This window comes from Vidua macroura, chromosome 3 (genome assembly GCF_024509145.1).
Source record: "Vidua macroura isolate BioBank_ID:100142 chromosome 3, ASM2450914v1, whole genome shotgun sequence".
Classification (NCBI taxonomy): Eukaryota; Metazoa; Chordata; class Aves; order Passeriformes; family Viduidae; genus Vidua; species Vidua macroura.
In genome coordinates this window covers 4,429,309-4,453,785 of record NC_071573.1, presented here as the reverse complement: position 1 = coordinate 4,453,785, position 24,477 = coordinate 4,429,309, and the positions used below count along the sequence as shown (strand labels likewise).

Sequence of the window (24,477 nt, the reverse complement as noted above, 5' to 3'; positions counted from 1 at the left end):
TAAAAAAAAAAAAAAAAAAGAAAGGAAACACTTCAACCTTCCAGCAGAGCAGGATGGCACTTATTTATTTCTTTCATTACAAAACCAGCCTGTGCCAAGTAAAATTGTGCTCTAAGAGCTGTTCTACCAGTCCTGAAGCACTGAGGAAGAACACACAGCGGCCCCACCTCTGCAGCTTCCTGCAGGCCCCTGTGCATTTGCACTGGGTGGAGGATGGGCACAGGCTGGGGAGGATGGGCACAGGCTGGGGAGGATGGGCACAGGCTGGGGACCGGGTGCCAGAGTTCACCACATCAGGGTCACACCAGAGGGAAATCCTCATCTCACAGGACCTCTCTGTTGGCCTTGGGATGATTTCAGTGGCCTCAGGACACAGAGTGAAGTAAAGCATAGCAGAAGTGATGGTCTGGAGACATTGGTGGGATCCCTGGGTTTGCAGCTGGGTTAGCCAGCAGTTAACTGTTCCTTCCCCGAGCTCTGCGGAAGATCTCCTTGCCTTCACATAAGCAGTTGAACAAATAAGCTGAGAAGTTCATTTGAAATCTCTGGACTATAACAGTGAAATCCACAAGCCCAAACACTCAGGCTGTATAAGGAGAATGATGCACAGAAGAAAGCTTTGCCATCACATCATTAAGGACTTACCCAAGGGAGTGGTTAAAGCATTCTTTGGTTCCAGAAAGTCACTGCAACTGAGTGGTCACCGTTGCTAAAAGCTGGTGGGTCAAAGTGTGACCTCTGTGACCTGGGAGTAGGTGTTTTGATTTCAGCACACATCACAGAGCTGCTCGTGCACAGGAAAACGGGGCACTTCCATCTGAGCTGCTCTGGGAAGGGAGGCAGCAGCTATGGGCTGCAGAGGAAGATGGCTGGCAGGGTAAGGGGAGCCTCCAGTGCACACCAAGGTTTTTGGAGAAGAGCAGCCATCCACGTAACACTAATTTTGTGCTTCTGGGAAAACATTTCTATCAACATTTTGTCCTAACTTTTAATGGCACGTGGAAATTCAGAAGTCTTGCAGCAGCTGGGTACCAGCACGGGAACCAGCACCCAGCAAATCAGACCAGATCCTTCTAGCTGGAGTGACCTGTGGCTTTAATCCAACTCATCCCAAAGCCATCCCAGACCCACCATCAGCAGCTCTTTCCTCTGGACACCACCACCAGCCTGCTGCATGATGGACAACCCATTCCTGAGGTGCCACTTTCAGCCCGCTGCTTCCCCGGGCTGGCGTCCCCTGACGCCACTTCCCGCATGTTGCTTCAGCGGGAGCTCGCACAATACTGGGCTGGGTGCCACCCAAGGGGAGCACACCCAAAACCCGGCCCTTCTTGCACAGGCAATTCTGCAGGAAGATCCCTGCAGCTGTGAGCTGGAGGATTTGCTTTGCCCTCCTTTGCCAGTTTGTTGGGGAAAGGCTGAGCCAGGGGTGACCTGTTCCCAGCGCGGACGGCCGCTGCGGCCTCGGCAGGGATGGGCCTGACACGGGCCTGTCTTCTGTAGGTGCATCACAGCGCGTGAACTCCTCGCTCGCTGCTGCTCTCAGCTATGAGGAAGCTTCTCCTCCCTGAAACTGTGGAGATCGTGCAACAAACTGTTCCCAGTGACCTGCCACAGCAACTGGCTGTCACACAGCCAAGCAGTGCTCAAGCTGTTGAACAAGATTTGTTTTCTGGAGGAGAGTGTTGGTAGTGGCTCAGAGGCAAGACTGTGCTACCATGGGGGTCACCTGTGTCCCTCCAGCACCAGCACAGGTCACCTGTGTCCTGCCTGCAGCCCAGTGGTGCGAGGATGATGGTGGGCAAGGGCTGCTGAGGTCTTCTCAGCTGGCAGTAGGACAAATGCAGTCTTAGGTGGCTTTGCCAGACTGGTTTTGGGCTGGCCAGAGGATCCCACCACTGAGCACAAAGGTGGGGATGAAGACAGATGGTGGAGGAATGAGAATAACCTGCAGCTTTCCTTGCCCTGTGCATGGCTTGCATGGGTATGGCTCCTCAGGCAACAGGGCTGAAGCAGATGAGAAGTGAGCATCCCATCCTCAGTCTTGGCAGGATTTGGTGTTCATGTTCCATCCTGGAGGTGAGATTAGAGTGGCCTGGAGGACCGTGCTGCTTGAGACCCAGCCCAGCCTTGCTGCTGGTCCCAGAGGTCCCTCCTGCTCTGTGTTATTCTGGGATTTGATAATCTTGAGCAACTGTGTGGGTTAGTTCAGAGTTTCCATGTAGCAGCACCCAGAGTTGGATCAGTGAAACTAAGGCTCCAAACACCTTGGTCACCCACCTTGGTACAAGCAAGACCCTTTGGAAAATGTTAATCTCAGCTGCTCTCTTGTTCCTGGACCAAGAGACTGATCTTCTACCGGGCAATTTAAGATGCTGAAGCCAATGGCTCCTTATGGCTACCAGGTGATAATTTTAATATATTATCACTCAGTGGATTATCTATCATCCAGAATGGTTTTGTATTGTGCTATTCAAGGGAAACAAGGCATTCCCAGTGAAAACTACTGGTACCTATGGATCCTAGCAACAGGCATGTCCTTCCACCTAGTCATTCCTGCAGCCTGGAACCAGGCAGTCTTCATCTGAATAAAACAGGTGTTTAAAATAATTTCCTGGGGCTTCTTCATTTATTCTCCTCTCTCCAACTCTTGTCCTTTCCCACCTTCATCATGCCCTTGAGAATAATCCCAGGAGAAAAAGCGTAGCCTCCTGGGAGCAACACAGCAGCGCGGGGAAGAGGTTTCTCTGTATTTCCCACTCCGGGAGAGTAGAAGGATCCTCTGTTCTGCCTGAGACCTGTGGAGACAGAGCAAACCACTGCCTCCATCCTGCCATCCCTGCAGGTCTGAGATGACTTAGTGGCTTTTCAATTACAGGGTGTGCCTTCCCATAGCGCTCCTCCCTTCGCCTGCCGGAGCGGGACCACATCATTACCATGAAAAACCCCACGATCTGAACTCTCCAGGGCACAAGCAGATGCTCTCCTGTCAGGATATTCATGTTTTCCTTCTCTGGAGGACCAGCAGCTCATTACCATGGGGAGCAGCACTGCAGTGCTGGCTGCCCCTGTTCCTGGACAGCCCTCTTCCTGCACAATGAAAATCAACTCTCATCAGATTATTACGGCATCTTTTATTGCCGGGGTGCTGCAGCAGAAAAGATGCAGATAGCAGAGGAGGATTCCAGTCATTACCACTCTTCAGCCTTTGATTAACATTAAATACCTCTGCAAACTTCATGCCACATCACAGGCTTCCCACGCGACACCGCCAGGTCTGCTTTAGTGTGACCAGAGAGGTTTGCAAATAGGATTTTTTAAAAAGTATTTTTTTAAAAAAGCAAGTAGGTAGGTCTGCAGGGCTGGGTTCTTGTTCACATCTCCCCAGACAGAGGCGCAAATCACAAATCACAAACCCAGGTCAGATACCCACCTGGTGCACTCCAGACCTTGTATCTTGAGCAACAGGGACCTACTCAAACAGCCTTGAACTCTTACATGGTCAGACATGGTGTGAGATCGTTTTCCAACCTGCATTCACCTGCCCACCTACTCTCTTCATCCCCAGAGCAACCACCAGCAGAAACCCCTCTGCATAAGGCCCTGACACAGCTCTGGGGACAAAAGAGCCCTTCAGCCCTTCAGCCACTGATGTTCCTCAGGGCTTTATTGAAAAAAAAATCATGTTTTTTGAAGCCTCCAGCAGGTGTCATTCAGAGAGCAAGGAGAGCCCACAGAAAGCTTGAAGCCACCCAAAGCCCAAGGCACATACACACAGTCCCACCATGAGGGCTCCTACCAAGGAAGGCACCTCATAACCTCCCTGAAGTGAGAGGTGCCTTACTGAGCAGAAGTCTCAGTGGTGAAGCTGTGCTTCACGTTTCCACACTGGAATAACCTGATGGGGTCTGGGATGCAAGCACTAGTTCAGGTGGGACATCAGGGACAATTTCAAATCATCTTCAGAATACCTCTGAGGCTTTTCAAGGGGTTGTATTTTGTCAGGGCCACCTCTCAGCATCTCCCTGCAAGGGAAGAGCCAAGCCATGGGCTGGAAGCTCAATGTCCATACAGAGCTTGTTTGGAGCTGTTGCACTTTCACTGCTCCCTCCATACTGAGATAGGGAAGTCGTGGAGGGAATGCTGCTTTGGAGGGAGATCTCTATCTCTGTGGTGAAGTGCACATGCCATGAGATGGAGCTGCTGCTCTGATAAAGGTTCCTTGTGAAGCTTCAAGAGTTAGGAGTTTTTTGGGCTTTTTTTTTTTTTTAATCTTTCCTGAAGTCAGGGAGCCAGGGAGTTACTCACATGAGTCCTGTGCACCCTCACCAGTGCTCCCACAGCCTGACACAGCCCTGACAGCCACCTCCTGGGGCCAAGCCCACCCCCTCTTCCCACGCCAGCCAATGTGTTTTGCCCTCTGAGACAGGACAAACACACGTTTCCCTTTGTTTCCAGCTCCACACCTAGTTTTTTTCTTTGCATCATGAAGGGCTGGCTACTCATCTGTAATTCAAAAGAAAGCAATGACTCACTAGACTACATCGCTTTCCAAGGCAAAGCATTTCATGCATTTTGCAGGCACGCTAGCCCTAGCCCGGGTTATGAAATAACCTCTGCTGGTGGCACACATTCTCCCCATCTCCATGTCCTTTGCAAAACCAGAGGGCTCAGGCTTCCACCCTGCACAGGCACAGAGTGCAGGATGGGATTTGTGCCTAAATCACACATTTGCATCGTGTGAGGAATGCCAGATGCCATCCCCACTTTAAAACCTGCCTGGCCATGCGTGGGCATTAACCCAGCCGAATTAAAAGGTAACAAAAACCTAAAGTTTCACTTTTGCCAATAGGTTTCCAAGCACCAGGTGAGGGGTCTCAAAGGCAGGTGGAGCCTCGGCTGCCAGCCCCTCACATCCCAGGGGACAGCATGCACATTCCCTGGAGCTGCAGCCCCTGGTTTTCCCAGGAACACCAGGGGCAGCGGGGTGTGAAGGGGCTTAAAAACAGATGAGAAATGCCTTACCTTGAATGATAAGCCAGTCTTCACCATTTTGGGGCTACATCCTTCATTCCCAGGCCAAAGTGGGACAGTGTCTACAATTATCTCTCTTCTCCCTGGGTTGGGGTGGTATTTTGATGCCTGTGTTTCCATCCCCCTGTGCCTCTCCCTGCAGCCTGCTTGATCCTGCCTGTCTTTCCCCCACAGGAGACTGGAGACAGCGGGTCTCTCCAAATTGTGCATTTTGGGCTGGTGTGACTGAGCTGCTCAAGCAGAGAAGAGGAAACCTCACCAAGGTGATGAAGTTCACGGGAAGTCCTTTGGCAAAATTCCAGCCAGCCCTGGGTCTGGCCACTGGCAGATGTAAAACACCAGGCTTAGAAAATATCCTGTTCTTAGACCTCCAAATTATTTCTGAGTTCATATTGATACGTCCACGCACAAAGTGCCCTGTGTTTGCTTGTGGAAGGCAACTTGGTGACATTTTCATCAAAGATGTCAAAAAAGCGAGTAATTGCCAATCCCCATTTACTGGACAAACTCAATGCTGAAAAATTTGGTGGCGTTTCTTGGATGAATCCGTAAGCTTTTCAGGAGAAAGTCCGTAATTCTCTATGCATTATATGTTTTTACAATCTTAGCTTGGAAGCAGATTTGAATTTCCACTTAAGGCTCTGAAAACCGTCCTATTGAGATACCAGCAGATAAGATCTTCACTCAGGATACCTCTGTGAAAGAGCAGCCTTTCACAGTCAGCAGCATTTTTCAAAGAATGCTCTCAATTTTCATATCTAGATATATCATCTTAGTTGAACAACCATTATTTTGCCTTGAAAAAAAAGATGCAGAGCCTCTTAAGCATCATTCCATTGGAGTCCAGATTCTAATCTGCCTCCTCTAACCACAAAGAGAAAATGCACTGAGAAGGGGACCTGTGCCAGCCCTCTCTGGTTTTTTTCTGGCAGTGAAGAGGGGTGAGCATCGTCATGGGTCCTTCCTCCACCACCTGATGGAGCGCAGAGTGTAGGGACATGGATGTTTTATGCTCTGTCATAGGCACATGTGTGGGTCAATCTTGAGCTTTTTGGGGAGCACTGGGTCGTTGAAACCCAAAGCCAGCGAGCTTCTTGAAGTTGGTTTTATGCGGTGAACAAATCTGTACAATGGACTGAAAATGAAGGCACAATGTAAAAAAATTAAAAAAAAAAACCAAAACCCACAAGCCATTAAAAGGATTTCATTAATAAAAATGCTGCTTTTACCCAAATAAAATATTTACAGTCCGTTTTCCCCTGTACCTGATGGGTGATTCTGGTTGCACCTTTCCATGCGTGTGTTCAAAAGAGACTCTTTGGTTTGAGGTTTGAAGGGACCCAAGGGCTTGCAGCCCGTAGGGTTTTGTACACTCAACAGGGAGAAACAAATAAAGAGAGCTTTGAAACACAGCAGCTGCTGCCTCACACAGCCGAGGTGGTGGTGACCAAGCTGGGAGAGGAGCGTGCCTTTAATGTCCCACGGATTGAAATGGAATTTCTGGAAAACACGTGGCACGGCGCTGGACCGCGGTGACGGGGGGCTTGTTCTGCCTAAGAGGCCATGGCACATGGCCCTGCCATACAGCTATTTTGCTGAATTGCAGCCATATTTCTGTCAGTACAAGTGATGGTCTATATGAGGGATTAATCTGACACCAGACAGTGATTCTTAATCCTTCAGTATATCATAATCTATTTACTTTGCATGCTAAGAGGATTTCAGCTTAAAAATATACAGGAAGTGATACTAGAAATGTACATAAGGTCCAGAATACTGTTTCCTAAAATTGCAGTTTTTCATAAAAAATATCCTCACATGGTTTTCTTGGAAAAGTCCTGTCTGTCCAGGAAAAAAAAAAAAAGAAAAAAAAAAGTGTTGAATAGGGATTTAACTGGAAATAGGCAGATGTTTCTCTTTAGGCTTCAGCCCTGTGACCATTTTTACCCTCCTCCTTCCCCACAGCATTTTGTGCTCAGCAATGTAACATGAAAGGAGAGTTCTCTAGTAGAGCAGCTTCCTCAGCTGGGAGGTTCACCTGCAGACTTTTCACTGACAAAATCAAAACAGGTTTGGAACCAACATGGGATTTTATGTGCGTTAATTGCTGCTCAAAGTGTATGAATTAGCAGCAACTGGCTAACACAGAGGTCAGTGCAGGGAAAACCACAAACCAGTGGTTCCTTATTCAGCTGTAATCACCTGTTTTCTCTGCTCCCTGCCAGGAAGGCTGCCTACAAAATAACTGTAATAAGTCATGTTAGTGGGCACAACTTCTGAAACTTACAACTGAATTTTTAGTTATAATTCTTTAATAATTTTAAGTCATGCTCAGCCCATAATGGCTGGAGTTCCCAAAGCAGGTCATGCACCCAAAAGAGGCTCAGCCCAGGCAGCAGCAACCCTGTCCAACCTCTGCCCACCTCTGCATGGCCCACTAAGGGTGTTCCCATCACCACCTGTCCCAGCTCCCTGCCACACACAGGGGTTCAACAGCAAAGCAGGGACACAGAGCAAGTGCTGTGGTAACAGCAAATAGGTCATGGATTATTCCAGGTCCGTGAAGCACCAGTGTAAAGCTAAGGGCAACCCAAGCTGAGGAATGCTCTCCCCTCTGTCCCTCCTCCTGCTCACCCCAAATCCCGGCCCTTCAGTTCCTGGCAGGAAAGCCCCAGGTGCCTTTGGAGCAGGCACTCCCGTGCAGAGGCAGCTGCCGGCGCTCGGGCAAGAGGCAGGAGCTGCGCGGGGCCGACCCAGCCCTCGGCACCGCGGCCGCAGCCCCCGGGCCCCCGGCAGCTCCGTGCTCCAGCAGCAAGTGCGATTTTAATTTAAAAAAATAAATAATAATGGTAGCCATGCACCCAGCAGCCTTCTTGCTGGAGAGGTGAGGCACGAGCCAAGCAGGCAGCTCTCTCAGAACCGGGTTGCCCTAAAAAGCTTGGCAATCCTGCTGGTGCCTGCCCCTGGAGCCGGGCACCAGGCGCCGTGCCACCTTACCTGCCGTGACTCATGCTCGGGGTGGCAATGCCTGTGCCAGCCTTGAGGTAGCCCACAGTGGGAGAGGTTTGCAAAATAGGGAGGGTTCTGGGCCAAACCCAGGCATGACCCTTCCCGGCCCGTGCTCACCCACCAGGAGGCAGAAGTCAAGTCTTGCCCACCCTGTTGGCACTGACTGAAAAAGAAATTAAAGCAGATGGAGCCAAGCATTGGGGGCAGAGCCATGATTTGGTATGATCTGACCAGGTCTTCTCTTGTGCCTCCAAAACCACCTGTGCTCAGCAGCCAGCTTCAACACTGTGCTCCAGATCTGTGTGAGTGGGACAGGAAAATCCCCAAATTGCAGTGTGGGACTTGCTGCATAAACCACTGATCAGCGGCACCTGGTATTCCTGGTGCCTAAATCGGGGTGGAAAGTGGGGGGACACGAGCATCCTTTGGAGTCCAATACCCCAAAGCAGAGCCCTGGCCCAGCCCCACTGTGAGGCACTGGATGAAGAGGTTTAGGACCATGTCACCAAAACCAAAATTCAGGCTCCCCTCTTGGCTGTGTCTCTCAGCATCACTTACTGAGTTTTAGTGGAACACAGTTTACACGGACAATGAAGTGTGCATCATTTTTGTTTAAAGACGACAGAAGGTGTGTGTCTGGGGGACTGTGTGTTGTACACCTGCTGGATCTTATCTCTCAAGTGCTCATTAAACCTGGGAGAGCAACTCCGGTTCATTTTGTGCCCAGCACAGATTTTTTTTTTTTCCCCCCAGTCCTAGGAGGGCTGTGATGACTTTTTCCCCTTTAAAAGGAAGGGCTTGGGGATGCATGGACTGATGCACCAGCACACGTGGCCCTCACTCAAACTGCCTGTACAGCCACACTTGAAGAAGAGAACAATTATTTTATAGTAGAAGTATAGACATATTTTTTAAATATACTTACATATCTTTTATCCATATATATGCACAGAAGGAGACAACAAGGAAAAGAACCATTTAAAGAAAAATCCCCTAACATTGACTCAGTCTCTCGTCCCCTCCCACAGCTCCCCGTTGCACCGGTGGGTGCGGGAGGCCACCCCCGCCTCGGGGCTCTGCCACGGCCACGACCCTGGAAGCGGCACGGGGGCTGGAGCGGGTGGCTCCTGGGGCTGATCCCACTGTTCTCCCGCCGCAGCTGCAGCATCGCAGCGCCAGCCCCGTTCGCTCTCCACCAGGATGCTGGAGCGGCAAAGCGGGGGCAGGTGCTGCGGGAGGGGGGCTGTGAAACCCTCCCCAAAGCAGCCGCGGGGAGCACTGGCACCTCTCACCCCACCACTGCCCGAGGCCGCCGGGGGACACCAGGGGTGGTGACACACGGCACAGCCCCGGAGCTTCCAGGTGCAGGGCACTACTGCGGGACCACGGGGAGGAAGGAGGATGGGAATTTGGGGCTGCTCCCCGAGCAGCGCCTCAATACCCCAAGCAGGGGAGCAGTGGCCCCGCGGGTCCACGCATCCCCAGTCCTGTGCAAGTAGGAGCAGCCCAGCACCAAGAGGCAGCTTCCAATAACTGAAGTGAAGGTCTGGGGGGGTAAAAAAAGTGGGGGAGGTTGTCACGAGAAAAAAATTCATCTCCCTGTCTTCCGCGGCTGGACCGCGGCCGGCAGCGGCTGAGGATGGTACGGCCGGGAGTCGGGGCTGGAAGCGCAGGTGCTGAACCCGCACAGAGGGACAGAGGGACAGAGGGACAGAGGGACAGAGGTCCGGCTGGATGTCCGAGCGGCCCTCGCACCCCGCCATCGGCACCCGGGCCCGTCCGGGGTCCCGAGTTTGGCGGCTGCGCCGGCGATCCTGGGGGGAAATCGCAGATTTCGGGCAGCGCTTGCCCGTCCCGTGAGTCCCATCGGCACCACGGGGCACCAATAAATCCGTAACCAATTAAACGTCAATTAACGTAGGAGTGGGTCCTCAGCCCGCACCTGCGGAAGCGGCGGTGGGTCCCCCCCTCCAGAGCACTCGCAAACTCATCACACACATTCCCATCCTGCTGGCACCCCCCAGGAAATATTTCCCTGCTCCTCAGTCCCCCCAGGGAAGTTTTATGAGGAAGAGGAGGCAGGAGGGAGGAAGGAGGACACGACACCACTACATTTATTAGTTTAGATTTTATTGGGGTGGGCGGGAAGGAAGGAGGGGGGTTGCCTTACAGTTGAAGGGGTTACGGCATCAAAAGTCACACGTACACTGTCCCTGTCCCCGCTGCGGGGCAAAGCTGCCGGGAAGCGCCAGCCCAGGCGGGGGAAGCAGGAACGCGGGGCTGCAGCCCCGACCCAGCACAACGCACCGACCGACACAAGGGGCTCGAAACAACCAAAACGAAAACCAAACCAAAAAACACACTCCGAAAAGCCGTGCGCCCCCCCTCCCCAGCCCCAAACCAGAGCTGCTTATCCCTGCAACCCTCCCCCCAAAAAATAAACCAAAACTTTTTTTTTTTTTTCAGCTTGTTTTTTTGTTCCTTTTATTTTTTTTTTTCCAAAAGTTTTGGGTTTTTTTTTTGGTCTGCAGGTTGTGGATCAGGCAGGCAGCCTTTCCTCCCTTCCCCTTTGCCTCCCTTCTGGACACCTCCCATGGCTGCTTCCATGCCCCCCTCACCCTCAGCCCCAGGACGGCACAGCCAAGCTTGTGCAGAGCCCTCGAGGACGGACGGAGGACATGAGACCGGGAAAGATTCATTTTTTTTTTTAGGGAAGAAAATCGAAATTAAAAAAGATTTTTTTTCTTTTAACGTTCTGTTCCATGTTAGACTCTAGATAAATGCCAACCCAACAGCATCAACTAAAAATAATTGTGGTCACTGGAACGGACCGAGTATTTACATCATTCCCGCCGCTCCCCGCGGCAAGAGGCTGTACAGGACTGGCGAGCCGGGGCTTCCACACCCGCAGGGGCTGAGGGTCCCTGCTCAAAGCTGGGGGGCACTGGCAGGGCAGGAGCCAGCCTGCGCCTCTGCCCGGGGGGCAGCAGGGGACACGCTTGGCTTTTTAATTTTCTTTTTTTTTTTTTTTTTTTTTAACTCCTCTTCTGTTGCTTTTAAAAAAATAATAATTATAATAAACCTGGTGGAGTGGTGCAGGAAGCAAATAAATATCAGTCAGTAGAGATGGGGGCGGCAGGACCTCCCCAGGACATCGCCACTGCTAACGAAGAGGGAGGAGAAGGAGGAAGAGCCCAGAGTCCTGCCCAGGAGGCGGTGGGGAGTCCCCGGGTGGGGGGTCAGTGGCAGCTTGGGGGGATGGTGACCGGTCCCTCACAAGACCTGGAAGCGCCAGGACGCCTGGTCCTTGTAGTCAAGGCAGTCGGGGGAGTTGAAGTTGAGCTTCCAGGAGGCGGCAGCGGCAGCGGCGGGCTCCTTGTAGTCCAGGCAGTCGGAGGAGTTGAAGGGCAGCCCCGTGCCGCCGTAACCTTGGTGGTGGTGGTGGTGGTGGTGATGGTGGTGGTGGCCCGAGCTCTGGCTCAGCGGGTGGTGGTGGTGGTGGCCCGGCACCGAGGAGGGCCCCATGGGGCTGAGCTGGTGGGGATGGTGGTGGGAGTGCATGGGCGCCAGGTAGGAGCTGCAATCCACGCCCCCGAAGTAGGACGAGGAGGGCGGCGCGGGGTAGCCCTGGCCGTACCCCCCGCCCTGGCTGTAGGACACGGGGTAGGAGGCGGAGGCGGCCGAGGCGGCGGGGCCGGCCCGCTGCATGCAGGAGGCGGCGGCCGGCGGCAGCGGCTCGGGCACCGTCACCCCCGCGGGCGCCGCGCCGGGAGAGATGGAAGCCGGGCTCCAGATGGATGACGCCGGGGTGCTGAGAGAGGCCGGGGCGCCCACCGGGGCTGAGGAGGCCGAGCTGGAGGAGGAAGACGAGGCGGAGCTGGAGGCCGCTGCCGGCGGCGTGAACTGCCCGCTGCTCTCCGAACCCGAGCTCTCCCGAGCGGGGGACGATTTCTTCTTGGCCGGACGGCTCTTGGCCCCGCCGCCGCTCTGCTGCTGCTGCCGGCACTTGGCGCGGCGGTTCTTGAACCAGACCTGCAGGGACAAAACGGGGTGCAGGGGAGCAAGGAGCGCGGTGGGGTGAGCAAACAGCCCCAGGAGGGCCTCTTCAGCCTGCGAGCACCCAACCACCCTCACCCTGGCACCAGTTCTCCCGGTACCACTAACACTGCGCACCCCTCACACCCCCAAATATAATCCCACCCCTGCCCGGCAACCCGGGCACCCCACAGCCTGCCAAAAGCAAGGATGGCCAGGGTCAAAGGCTGTGGTGTCCCAGCTCGTGCATATACCTGGCACAGTGACAAAATATGGATTTGGGGGACAGATCCTGTGTTGGGGGCTGCCTGCATATCCCACCCTCCTGGGTATCCACTGAGCAGTGCCCAAAGGGAAGCACCCAGGTGGTAGGGCTGCTATGCCCTGGAGCAGGTGGAGGGTGACAGAAAAATACTGATAAAAATAAAAATCATACAAGAGAATAAAAAATAAAGATAAACGCTCCTGCTTTGGCTGAATGTCCCCACAGTGGGACAGACAAGCAGATGGGAGCCCACACGCATCCCTGTCCCAAGGAAAGAGGGATGAGTGTGGATGCAGCAGCAGGTCTGAGCAGCACCAGCTGAGCTGGGGTGGTCCTGCATCCCCCATCCCACAGCGGTGCAGGATTCCCCCACGCAGGCCCGGTACCTGGACTCGGGATTCGGGCAGGTTGATCTTCAGGGCGACCTCCTCCCGCATGAAGATGTCAGGGTAGCGGGTCTTGGCAAAGAGCGCCTCCAGCACGTCCAGCTGCGAGCGGGTGAAGGTGGTGCGCTCCCGCCGCTGCTTCCGCGGGGTGGCTGCGGGATGAGCACCACCACGGCGGTCACGCTGGGCCCCCACGCACCTCCCGCACGCCCCGGCACGGGGGGAGCCCCGGTGTCCCCGGGACAAGGGCCTGAGGTGCACCCCAAAGAGTGGCAGTGCCCCCGCACACCCTCGGCTGCCGGACCACGTCCCGCTGCGGGCAGGGCGAGGGGCACAGGGCTGGGGAAGGGTCAGGCCTGGCTCCAGCGGGAGCCACGGGGAGATTTCGTTGTGTCGAAATTAGTTACTTTTTTTGTTGTTGTCGTTCAATTTTGAAAGTTCTTTATCCTTAAAAATCCCTGGGAAAACGAAGACACCGCGGGAGCAGGGGGGAAATTCAGCTAGACCCCAATGTCCCCAGGCAAGGGTGCAGGCAAACAACCAGCCCACCACCCACCCTAAGCCGTACGGCCCCACCAGCTCCTCCAAACCCGCACGGATGGAAGTTTTCCCCCTCCGCTGGCTGGAGGGTGGGGGGGCTGGGGGGGCCGCGGTGCGCGGCACTCACCCGGATACCCCACGGAGGGATGCAGCAGATCCATGGCCGGGCCCGTGAGCCCCAGCCCATTCATGCCGTAAGGGGGCTGTTTGAGGTAAGACATCATGCTAGAAGCCGGGCAGTTTTCCTCCAAATCCGGCAGGAAAAAAAAAAAAAAAATCAAAAATCAAATCGAATGTATGCGGTGGGGAAGGGGGAAATGAAAGGAAAAAAAAAAAAAACTGACAAAAAGAGCCCCCGAAAAAATCCCCAAATAGGAGGCAAAAAAAAAAAAAAAAATTAAAGCCAACGACAATTTAAAAACGGAGCACAAAGTCGGCGTGAAAGGAGTTTTTTTCGTTCAGTCCTGCCGTCACCGCCACGAGGTCCTCGAGAGATAGCAGGTGAAGTGAGAGAAAAATAAAAACGAAGGAAAAAAAAAATCAAAATAACAACGAGGATCGAGAAACAGGCGGATTTCTTCCCCGCGCAGAGGCGAGGCCGGAGCGCCTGGGGAGAGAGCGGAGAGAAGCGGGTGAGGCTTCGGCCGCCCGAGTGCTGCCCGGGGCTCCCGCGGGGCTGCGCCCACCCGGCGCGGGGGCTCCGCGCGGGCGGCTTCCGATTGTTAATTTTATTATTATTTTATTTTTAAACGAAGGCGAGTCGCGCGCAAGTGCCGAGAGGCAACAGTGCCCGGCGATCGGGAGAGATAAAGCAATTATTTAAAAAGATAATTGGATTAGGAATCAAAAGGAGGTATCAGAGGAGGGAAGTATAATTAATTTAAAAGCGAGCAGACGGGGACGTTTTAATTAGAAATGGATAAGAGTTAAAAAGGGAAAAAGGAAAAAAGAGCGCGCCGGCAGCCGAGCGGGCGACAGCGCGGCCAGCCGGGACGGGACGGCGGCGGGGCCCGCCCGGGGGGCTCCGGCAGGGCCGGGGGTGGGGGGGACACGACACGAGAGACCCGGCAGCGCCCGGGCTCGGGGGCAAAATGCCGCAGATAAACGCGGAGGGGAGGAAGGAGCGGAGAGACCCCGGGCGGCCCCGTCGAGCCCCAGGGGCAGCCCCCGCTCTCTGACACAACTCCCCCCCAGCCGGGGCAATGGGGCACCGGGCCCGCGGGGCGGGGGATGCCGGGCGGGGTTCGCGGTGCCCCCCGTAGGCCGGCGCCGGGCGCAGGTCGGGTGGCAGAGCCGGGACCCGGCGTTGCATAACTTTGTCGGGGACGCGGCGGAGCGGGCCCGTCCCGGGAGGAGAGAACGGGGAAGAGGAGGGAAATAAAAGTGAAAAAGAGAAGAGAGGGAAGAAAAAGAAAAAAAAAAATCCCGAGGCAGCCCCGGCCCGGCCGCCCTCACCACCCCTGCCCACGGCGCCGCGGGCCCGCTACGCTCCGTCCCGGCGCCGCCGCCGCCGCCCGCCCCGTCGGTGAACGCGGTGCCCACCGCCCCCGCCCGCCTCACCTGCGCGGCCACCTGCGGAGCGACTGAGCGCCCGCCCGACGGCCGCGGCGGGGGCTGCGCGGGGCAGCGCGGGGCGGAGCGGGCGGGGGGCGCGGAGGGGGCGCGGCGGGGGGAGGGAGCGAGGGGGGCAGGCAGGTGAGAGGCGGGCTGGGGAGGGGGGCCGGGGGGGCGCTGCCCGAAGCCGAGCCGCGCACCCCCGACTTGTCGGGGTACCCCGCGTTACCTTGCCGGCGGCCCGCGCTGTCGGGGCGATGGAGCCGCGGCCCTGATGAGGATTGATCACCTACCCCCGGCCCTACCCTTGTATGTGCGCGCAAAGCAACTGCGTAACCAGCCCGGCGCCAATCCCCGGCCGCTCCCCGCCTGACTGACAGCCGCCCGGGCAATGGCAGCGCGGGGCGACGGCTCCTCCGCACCGCCCCGCGCCGCTCCGCGCTGCCCCGCGCACCGACCCCGGCGCCGCGGAGAGCCGGCCGGCGGAGCGAGGGGTGCAGGGGGCGGGCACGCAGGGCCCCGCGCAACCTCCGCGGAGAGGGCGGGTGGTGGGAATTGTTGGAGAAGTGCGGAAGAGGGAGGGCCGCTCCGCGCCCGCGCAGCTCTGCCCCCTCCCTCGGGATGCCCCCCGCGCCGCTCCGCGCCGTCCTCCGCGTCCCTGCCGCCCGGGGAGACCGCGGAAAAAGTTTCGGCCGCCGCCTTCGCCGGCACGGAGGGCGCTCCTGGGGAGGGGAGGCGGTGTCGCGGCCCCCCCATCCCGATGCCCGCAGGCTCTCGCAAACTTTGTGCTTTAAAATCGCAATAAAACTACACCGACCGCACCTTTCCTCGCGTGTCCCGAATTTAGGGGCTGCTACGCGCCGAGGGGGGCGAGCGGGCGGGGGCCGCACGGGAGCGGCGGGGAGAGGGGCGAGGTGACACCGGGCCCTCCGCGCCGCTCCGCGGGGCCCCACTCTTCGCTCCAGGCGGCGGGGTCGGGGCGCGGCGGCCGCGCAGGCGGCGGAGCGGCCCCGGACCTCTAAAGAGGCTCCGGTGCGCGGCTTTTGTTGGTCTCCCCAAATCAACTCCCTCTAATTGCAGTGGAGCTGAAAGCGAGCTAATGTTCAAAGACGCTGCCCGCCGGCCCCGATCGGAGCGCGGTCTCTCGGGGGAAAGACTTTCCCCCCCATTTTATTTTGTTGTTGTTGGAGTTTTTTTTGCCTTCTTTTCAAATACTTTTCCTGTGCGAGGAGAGAACCGTCTAAGCCGGGCGAGAGGGAGCCGATGGAGGAGGTTAGCGAGTTCCTCCGCTCTCCCGCAAAAGTCAGCGACACGGGCACTTCTCCCCGTAACAAAGGCGCCGCGGCCCATTCACAAAAAAGCAAAGGCAGGAGGAGGGAGCAGGAAGAGTTTGCGGGGGCAGTTCTCCCCCCTTCCAGCCCCTCTCCCCCGTTTTGCCCCGGTCCTGCCGGGGCAGTTCCTGGCTCGGGCTGCGCTCCCCCCGCCCCCGCCGCCTTCCCATCACTTCGCCCCGCCGGGGCAGCCCCGGTGCTGGCGGGCAGCAGCCCCCCCCGAGGCTTCCCCCCCCCACACACACCAGGGGGTATCCATGCCCCCCCAAACCTCCCGCAGCTCCCGCGGTTACCCAATCCCCAATTGCGGACGCCTCCCCGCAGGCTCGGCCGGGGGCTGCGGGCAGGGCGGGCGCGGGGCTCGCCACCCCCCCGAGGTGACGGTCCCGGAGACTCCGATCCCCCGTTCCCTCCGCCGGACGGAGCCGGCGCCCTCCCCGCTGCGCCCAGGTAAGGTCGGCGGCAGGGCGGGAGCTGCGGGTGGGCAGGGGGCCGGGCTGCGCGACCCCGGCCCCGGCGAAGGGCAGGGGCACTTCGGTCCGGCGGCGGGGCGGGGGCCTCCTGCGGCCCGTTTGCCGGGCCGGGGGCGAAAGACGGGGGACACACACACTTATTTTGCCCTCAGCCCAGCGACTGAGTTACTTTTTTTTCGCTTTAAAAGCTAGGCAAACACCGGCCTCCCCAGGAGGAGAGGATGCCCGCCCACGGCCCCCCTCGCCCCAGGGGCAGCCCCACGCTTCGGGGCTCAGCAGCTCCCGGCCGGGCAGGCAGCGCCGCGGGCTTTGCCGCCTCTCCCCTCCCGAGCCTCCGCCGCGCTCCGCAGCCGCGGAACCCTCGGAGCGTGTTCCCTGCCGTCCCCAGCTCCTGTATTTTTACGGGAGGGCAGAAGAGCACGGCGGAGCCCGCTGCCCCAGCCCCCTCGGCGCCGGGGTGTTCCGCACATCTTCCCAAACTTCGCATGGGCCCAAATCCACCTGCGGGCCCCGGGGCAGCCCCCAGTTCCCCAGGCCGGTACATCCCGCGGCACCGGCGGCCGCTCGCACAAAACCGGGCTCTTCCCTCCTCCACGGGGAACTTCTTTTGGCGAGAGCGGCAGGGCGCAGCGCGGAGCGGGCCGCAGTCGCACCTGGAGCCGCCGGCGCTGTTGCGGTCCCTCGCGGAGCGGCAGCCGCGACCCCGCAGGGTTCGGGCTCCTTCCGCCCGCTCTGCTCCCCGCGGGTGCGTTCCTTGCGCGCCCGTAGCCGGGCTTTGGCCGCTCATCCCCCACGCCGCTGGCGGGCGGCATCGGCCCAGCGGAGAAAAGTTTTACCTCCCCCTCCCCGAGTTTCATTTTATTAAAATCAAACGAAAAACTTTTCCGTCCGGTGGGTTTCGTTGCGTTGGCGAAGCGGCGGCGGCCGGGGCGGCCCGGGGCGCGGAGCCCCGCTGCCCCCCCCCCCCCCCCACCGCGGGGATCGGTCCCTTCCCGGCCCCCGAGCCCCCTCCCCGGCCGACTGAAGGCGGGAGGGGTGAAGGGAGTTCCCCAGGTAAAGAGGAAAGCGGCAGTTACGGTAAGAAAGATTCGGGTTTTATTGAAAATTTTATATATGACTCGGCGTTGTAATAAATAAACGAGACGAGCTCCACGAAGGGACGATGCGAGCGCGGGACACGCTTGGGGGCACACGGACGGGGCGGGGTGCGGTGGGGAACGCGGCCGGGCGCAATAAATAACGCGGAGCGGGCGGCGCGGTCCGGTCCGCGGGAGGACGCGGGCGGGAAGTGTCGCGCTGTCCTGGGCCGGGCCGGTCTCTGCCCCGGGCTGCCCCGCTCCGCTCGCAGCCGCTCCCAGGGTTTTGTGCCAGCTCTGGGGGAGAAGCCCCCCGAGTAAACCAGAGCAGCTCGGCTCTACTCCCGGGGAAATGTAAAACTGATGTAATAAACCACTGGTAAATACAGCACATTTTTAATAATAACTGGGGTGGATCTGACCTAACTATAAAATGTAGGTAGCTTATTAAGTATTACATATGGCAGGACTAGATGAAACCATTCCCAATGATTTTTTTTTTTTCTATATCCCCCTCTCTAATCCTATTACGACAAAAACATTTTTATTTCAAAACTCAGCCCTCCTCCAGCTCCAGAAACCAGGATAGACTATTTCTTCTCCTCCTTCCGCCCATCTCCGGCATCGCCCGCACGCCAGGGGTCTCGGCGATTCCATTTTTCCAACGCTTTCGGCAGGAGAGCTGAGCCCACAAGGAAATCATGGGACAACGCGAGTTCGCTTGAATGGAAAACAAAAAAACAACGGAGTGGGGCCCGGCGCAGCCTAGATCTGGCCTAAGAAAATGGAAAAAAGTTTAATTTTTTTTCAAAACATCTTTTTCTGTTTGTTTTTTTTTCCCAGTCTCATATCGGCATTTTAAGAACGTAAGAAAGCCGTGCTGCGATTTCGCTGCCGCTGCGGGAAGGCCGCTCACTGGAGAACGCATTTCTCTTCCTTCTTGGCCATCTTGCCTTTGTTTTGCTCGAGGGTCCTCTCCAAATGCTCGTCCTCTTCCTCGGCCCTGCGGAAAGAGGCGGCGGGAGGCGCGGTGAGGGGCTGCGCGGGATGCGCGCCGGCCCCGCTCGCCTCCGCGGCCGCGCCGAGTTCCCCCACGGCCACGGCGCCCGCGGACTTGGACCAAACTTTCCGTGGGGACCGTGGAGGCTCGGCGGGGACCCCCTCCCCCTTTGCCCGACTCACTGCTTCTCCTGGGCGTCCAAGTCCCTGACCAGCGCGTCCCGTTTGTTAACGAGAATAACGAGTTCGTCCAGCAAGAGCTGCTCTCGCCTCTTCTGCGCCTCGGTCTTCTGCCAGTCTGCGGGAGAAGCACAACAAGAGCAGCGGTGAGAGCGGCGGCCGCCAGCGCCCGGCGCCGCCAGCCCGGCCGGAACAGCCCGGTACGGCCCGGTACGGCCCAACGCGGCCTGGCACAGCTCGGTACAGCCCAACGCGGCCTGGCACAGCTCGGTACAGCCCAACGCGGCCTGGCACAGCTCGGTACAGCCCAACGCAGCCTGCCCCAGCCCGCTACAGCCCAACCCGGCCTGGCACAGCCCGGCCCAGTCCGGGACAGCCCAACCCGGCCTGGCACAGCCCGGCCCAGTCCGGTAGAGCCCAACGCAGCCTGGCACAGCCGGGGCCGGTCCCGGCCTCTTTCCCCACCACAGGGACAAGCGCAGTCCGGCGGCGTTTCGCCCTCCTTGGCTTGGGGGAGCTGAACAGCGATTTTGAGGTCATTAGGGTGGGGGTTTCTTTCTTTTCCTTTTTATTTCTTTTTAGTGTAAAATTAGTTTTGTTTTCCCCCGCGCCTGTGTCCGCTGGCGGGCATGGCCACTGCCGGGATTGCCTCCCGGAGGAATGCCCTCTTCCCGCAGCCCGGCTCCTCTCTGCGCGCTCCTCGCCTGCTCTCAGCGGCTGGAGGAATCTCACACAGCGCACCATATGCCCCGCAGTTAACTTTAAAGGCAGGTATCGCTTAATTAGCATTCCCCACTTTGAAGTAAAAATACACTTGCTACAGAATATCGCAGGGCCCCCTCCAGCCCCGGCGCTGGCAGCCAGCGGCGGGTGGGCAGCATCGCTATTCCCAAAGGGATTCCTCTGGCCCGGCCCGGCCCGGCCCGGCGCAGCCCCCCGGGGCCGCCCGCAGCCTCGGGCTCTCCAGCCAGACCGTGAGGGCTTGTCGCTGTCAGTCAAGCCCCAGCCTTCCCCGCCTCCCTCATTAAGAAGGTAAACAATGAAAAGCAGGAGCAGTAGATTATGAGGGAGATAGCAGGACAATTGAGGAGCGGGAGGGAAAGAGGACACCAGCTCCAAAAAAAAAAAAAAAAAACCAAAAAACCAGCCACCGGGAGAAGCCATCGCCACCGGGCCACCGGCCCGGCGGTGTCCTCCTCCTCCCCGGCCGCGCTTCCCGAAGGCGAAGGGGAGACAGGGTGCAGTCCTTTTGGCTTTCTCCCCCACCCACCCGCGCTCTCCATTGCCCTGGGCGATCATGTTAAAACTCACATGGCTGGTGCTTATTCAGATAAGCCGAACAATGCTCCCCACCGGTTACCATGTGAATCTTCACAAACCCCGCAAGAATGCGGTGGTTCAAATCCCCCTGACCCCCCTCCAAAGCCAAATTTATTCAAGACAGCAAACTGCTCAGAAGCTTTATGAAAGCAAGTGGTGCTAGAGGGAATTCAGCCTTGTATTTACAAATTAAAAATTAGATGCATCATCATGCAATGAAGGTTGGAAGAGCGGCAGAAAGGCAGGAATGTGTAACCGCTTTTATCGCGCCCTCCTCGCCGTCTGCCTGGGCCCACGGGCGAGCCCCGGGAAGAGCAGCACGCAGGAGAACCCGGGGCACACGCGTGTGCAGGCACTGCGAGCAGCGGGCACGCACGGCCGCGTCCTGCAGGCAGCGGCGGAGCCGGTGCGGTGGCACCAAAGCCCTTCCCGGAGCACCGGCCCGGCAGGGCACTGCCCGAACTTCCCGGGAGTTTTTATTTTTCTCATTTTTCTCCTTCTTTTCCTTTGTAATTTTCTTTTTTTTTTTTTTTTTTTTTTAATGTGTCCCTTCCCCTCCACCTTATTGCTAAGGAAATAATTTTTTTTCAGGTGTACACAGATTAGAAGTGGAGTTAGCAGCTAAAATTACTGGTAATCCAAGCCATTTTTTCCTGCCACAAAGCTGCTTTAATTTGGGTAGCAGCCTTTTAGGTGCTACTTCTTGGAGCAGTCTCTCGATTTTCAGTGCTGCTTCCCCTTCTGCTCCTTTTGGGCAAAGCTCCTTCACTTCAATTTAAAGCACACTCCTCTGCCACTCTGCGAGTCAGAACTTCCCCAAACCGCAGCGTTTTGCCCCACAAATAAAGCCCCTCACACGCAATGAGATCTCAGCATGACAACACTGAAAAGGCCCTGAAAAGGGCCACGGCAGCAAGCCAGACAGAAAAGGAGAGAGAGAGACATGCCAGAGGGTTTCAGGGGTGTTTGCTTCTCCCCAGACGTGGTTCCCAACTTCCAGGTTAACTTTCCCCCCGGCTTCAGCTGGGAATTGTGCTGGGACTGACTCAGGCTCCCCCAGCACATCTGGGCACATGGATGAAAGGGATTTGAAATCCATCGACTCTACCTGGACTTTTTAGAACTTTCTGCAATTTTGATGGCTCTCACTTCTTATTTTAAAGCTCTTTTTGGTTTGTTTGTTTGTTCATCCCCTGTTCTCCAGTTGCAGCTGCAACTTTAGTTTTTGAAAGAGCAAACAGGTCAGAATATTTCAGTATATGTTTTGCTCAGTCCCTCACTATTTTTCTCAGTTAAGTCCCTTCCTAAGTGCTACAGGTTTTGTTGCTTCATCTTACAGTCCTGTGAAGTAAATAATGTCCTATTAGGATTTCATGGAACAGAACTGTGTATTTGTTTGGGTTTTTTTTTTTTTTCTTCTGCATTTGCTTATTATAAATGTTTGAAATATGCCTTGGGAAAACTTGCTCGTAGAACTCTTCCCTTGCAATTTTACTTCCATTTCTAGGAAAGGAGTCTGCCTTTCCTCCCCCCAGAATAAATAAAGAGTCAAGCAGCAATTGGTTAAAAGGGTAACTGACTCTAAGTATTTAAATAACATTTTATAGATGGCTACCTTGAAATTTTGTTTTATCCAACAAAATACTGCTGGGCAGCAGTTTTGGGAAGCATCCCTATGTTTAAAAAAGCAACTGTGTTCAAGTTTGATTCCTACCTGTTGTGCCTTTTAAGCCAGGATTACCTATAACACCTGTCACATATAGTTACCCAGGCTGACTGCAGCTCTGGGAAGCTACAATATGGGCTGTGATTAATTTGGAGATTTCAGAATAATACTGTTATAAAAGCTACACTCTGGACAAAAATAGGATTAAGCTCTGAGGCTGTATATGAGCTAAAAGTGTTGAAAGCTAAAGCCCCCGTGCCACCACTCGCGACGGGCAGTTTAAAATGACAGAATTTGCTAAATTCACACTGGAGTAGAAATGTTTTCAATTATTCATCTTCATTGACTTAATATTGTCTTTTTTTTTCCCCCACTGCTTAAACTGATAATTACTTTGAGCAAACAGACGTCCAGTTCCCATAGAAATGCTTTAATAGAAATGGTCGAAAGTTCTCGTAGTAAAACCTTCAACCTTGCCACTATAATAAATAAGCCTAGCACTTTGATGAAAATTAACACTAGTTTTGTAAAGAGCACATTGGGGGATTGCAGTCAGGTCTTATCTTTAGTTCCAGTCAACTAGCAATCCTGAAAGAGTTTGCATCATCATCAGAGCAGGCCATTTGATAGGATTCTGCTGCTGAACCTAATCAATCTATGGAATACTGTGGCTGCGCGGTGTAACAAAGCTAAAATAGATTTACAAATGGGGTTTTAGAGGATAAGCTCCTCCACAGGATTACATATTGATTTTAAATATAAAAAGCTTATCATATAAACCATAACTACAAAAATAGTGAACCTATGCATAAATCCTTTTAGAAGAGCACCCACTTCAAACTATAAGCCAAGAATAAATCAAGATGTACAAAATCCGAATGAAGATCCATTTCTTGGGCAGAAAATGAACACACCACCCCAAGGTGTGCAAAAATGAACTTATCTTTTCTAAGGACGCATTAAAACTCGACTGAAAAAAAAAAATAAAAGAAAGGAGTGAGAGGCAAGGTAGCTGGAAGTGAGGCATCCCGGCACTCGGCTGCAGCTGCAGTAAAACCGGGCTCTGAAACGCAGCACCTTGAGCACAGGAGCAGCCGGCTCCAAACAGCCAGCACGACTGGGGAGGTGCGGGGAGGTGCAGAGGTGGAACAGACCCCGTTTACCTGCGTTTTCTTTGGCCTCTTAGTGAGGGGTTTCCGGCCTGTCTCGGTCGGAACAGTCCAAGAGGAACACTTTCTAGCTGGAAGCAGGCAGTGCGTTAACTCTCCCTTTCTTATCTCCACGGCTCCGTGGGGGAATGGTGAGGTGAGGGCGGGGGGGGAGTATGCCTTTTTTTTTTTTTTTACCACCCTGGGTCATTCATGTGCTCCTCGTGAAGTGCCGTAACCCTCCGAGAGGCCATTCAGCTGCCGGTGCCTGCAGATGAGCGGCCGGGAAGGAGCCAGTGTCTCCACATCACTGAACATCCTAACGGGCAGCGCCTCCGGCCGCAGCGCTGCCCGCACGCTGCCCCAGCAGGCACGGCAGAGCCGCCTTTATCTGCCATCAGCAGGCTCCCACCTTCCGCAAAGCTCTTTTCTCCCCTTTTTTTCCCCCCTGTCATCAACCAGCTAAGTAAATTGGTTGACAGATTTTTAAACAGCATAGTCACGCGTGGAAGAGTTAGAGCAATTTACCAAAACAGTAATTACCAGCTTTCAAAGACTTTGTAAAAGTTCTAGTTTGGGTTGGTGCGTTCTGCCTTTCTTTTGGACAAACAAACTGCTCCCATCCTGTTACATAGACATGTGTGTGTGTGTGTGTGTGTATACATATATGTGTTTTTTTTCCTGCCCATATACTTCGGTTTTGGAAGTGGTGCTGGTAAAAGTGAGATCTGTCTTTTCAACTCTTTCAGGGAGCCCAAGCACTCATTAGCCATCGGCTAAATGGCCTCGGAGCCGACAGTGCTGGGCTGTCCGGGCAGCCCCTGCTTCTTCAGAGAAATCACACTGCAAATGGTGTGGTTTTAGCAGTGCTTCCCGAAAACTGCATCTCTGCATCTTCTGAATAGAGAAAACACCCATGCACCCATCCAGAGGCGAGATGTCACAAATGCGTATTTTGAGTTTTCACAGGTGTTTTTCTGGAAGAGTTTCTCCTTTAATGTGTTTTTTTTGGTAAAAGCAGGTAACTGTTCAAAGTTCTAGAAGATCAATAATCTTATTGAGAGCTAAAATGCTAAATGAAGACTTTGTTGCACAAATTAAAAAATCCCCCAAAATAACAAAAATTCTCCAGCACTTATGTTTGCTTCCTAAATCTCTGTTTACCATATCACCAGTAGCATATAAAAAAAAAAAGAGACCCACAAAAAAAAAAAAAAAAAAAAAAAAAAAAAAAAAAAAAAAGAGAAAAAAATGAGAGAGAGAGAAAAAAAAGATGATTTTCTGGAGATCGGGCATACCTCTCTAAACTTACAAAAGGAAATTAAAAAACCATTTTTGTTCCAGACAATGTGTAAATGGCAGAAGCTGCTAGACATTCAAAGGCTGCTGCTAGGACATTCCAAGGCAGCATACATATATGAGGCAATTAAACATCGAAAGTTTAGGTTTAAATCCAGGATC

At 55.1% G+C, this 24,477-nt stretch overlaps 3 protein-coding genes across 22 annotated transcripts in view; 1 reads left to right on the top strand and 2 right to left on the bottom strand.

Annotated features, from left to right (window-relative positions):
* Positions 1–6,362, top strand: part of WDPCP (WD repeat containing planar cell polarity effector) — a 149,233-nt gene extending 142,871 nt beyond the window's left edge. For 3 of the 6 annotated variants that reach the window (XM_053974594.1, XM_053974592.1, XM_053974593.1), the window contains one exon: positions 5,209–6,362. In XM_053974594.1, the coding sequence (XP_053830569.1) occupies positions 5,209–5,552 (344 nt within the window). In that variant the 3' untranslated portion in view covers positions 5,553–6,362. The remainder of the gene's footprint in view (positions 1–5,208) is intronic. The other 3 variants (XR_008436537.1, XM_053974595.1, XM_053974597.1) reach the window with 3 other exon arrangements.
* Positions 6,363–10,559: 4,197 nt separating this feature from the next.
* Positions 10,560–13,816, bottom strand: OTX1 (orthodenticle homeobox 1). Its single transcript, XM_053973478.1, has 3 exons — positions 13,397–13,816; positions 12,730–12,881; positions 10,560–12,075 (listed from the first exon to the last, which is right to left on the bottom strand). Exons 1-3 carry the CDS (start codon positions 13,491–13,493, stop codon positions 11,317–11,319), a joined length of 1,008 nt encoding a protein of 335 aa, XP_053829453.1. The 5' UTR covers positions 13,494–13,816; the 3' UTR covers positions 10,560–11,316.
* Positions 13,817–17,699: 3,883 nt separating this feature from the next.
* Positions 17,700–24,477, bottom strand: part of EHBP1 (EH domain binding protein 1) — a 206,149-nt gene continuing 199,371 nt past the window's right edge. For all 15 annotated transcript variants that reach the window (XM_053973088.1, XM_053973094.1, XM_053973095.1 and 12 more), the window contains 2 exons: positions 18,886–19,000; positions 17,700–18,706 (listed from right to left, as the gene is read on the bottom strand). In XM_053973088.1, the coding sequence (XP_053829063.1) occupies positions 18,616–18,706; positions 18,886–19,000 (206 nt within the window). In that variant the 3' untranslated portion in view covers positions 17,700–18,615. The remainder of the gene's footprint in view (positions 18,707–18,885; positions 19,001–24,477) is intronic.

Excerpts from the sequence above, each read along its gene's own strand:
- OTX1 (XM_053973478.1), bottom strand. The coding sequence starts at position 13,493 with ATGATGTCTTACCTCAAACAGCCCCCTTACGGCATGAATGGGCTGGGG. Across the intron at positions 12,882-13,396 it reads TCCCTCCGTGGGGTATCCGG|CCACCCCGCGGAAGCAGCGG; the intron begins GTGAGTGCCGCG and ends CTCATCCCGCAG. Across the intron at positions 12,076-12,729 it reads TGCCCGAATCCCGAGTCCAG|GTCTGGTTCAAGAACCGCCG; the intron begins GTACCGGGCCTG and ends TTGTCCCTGCAG.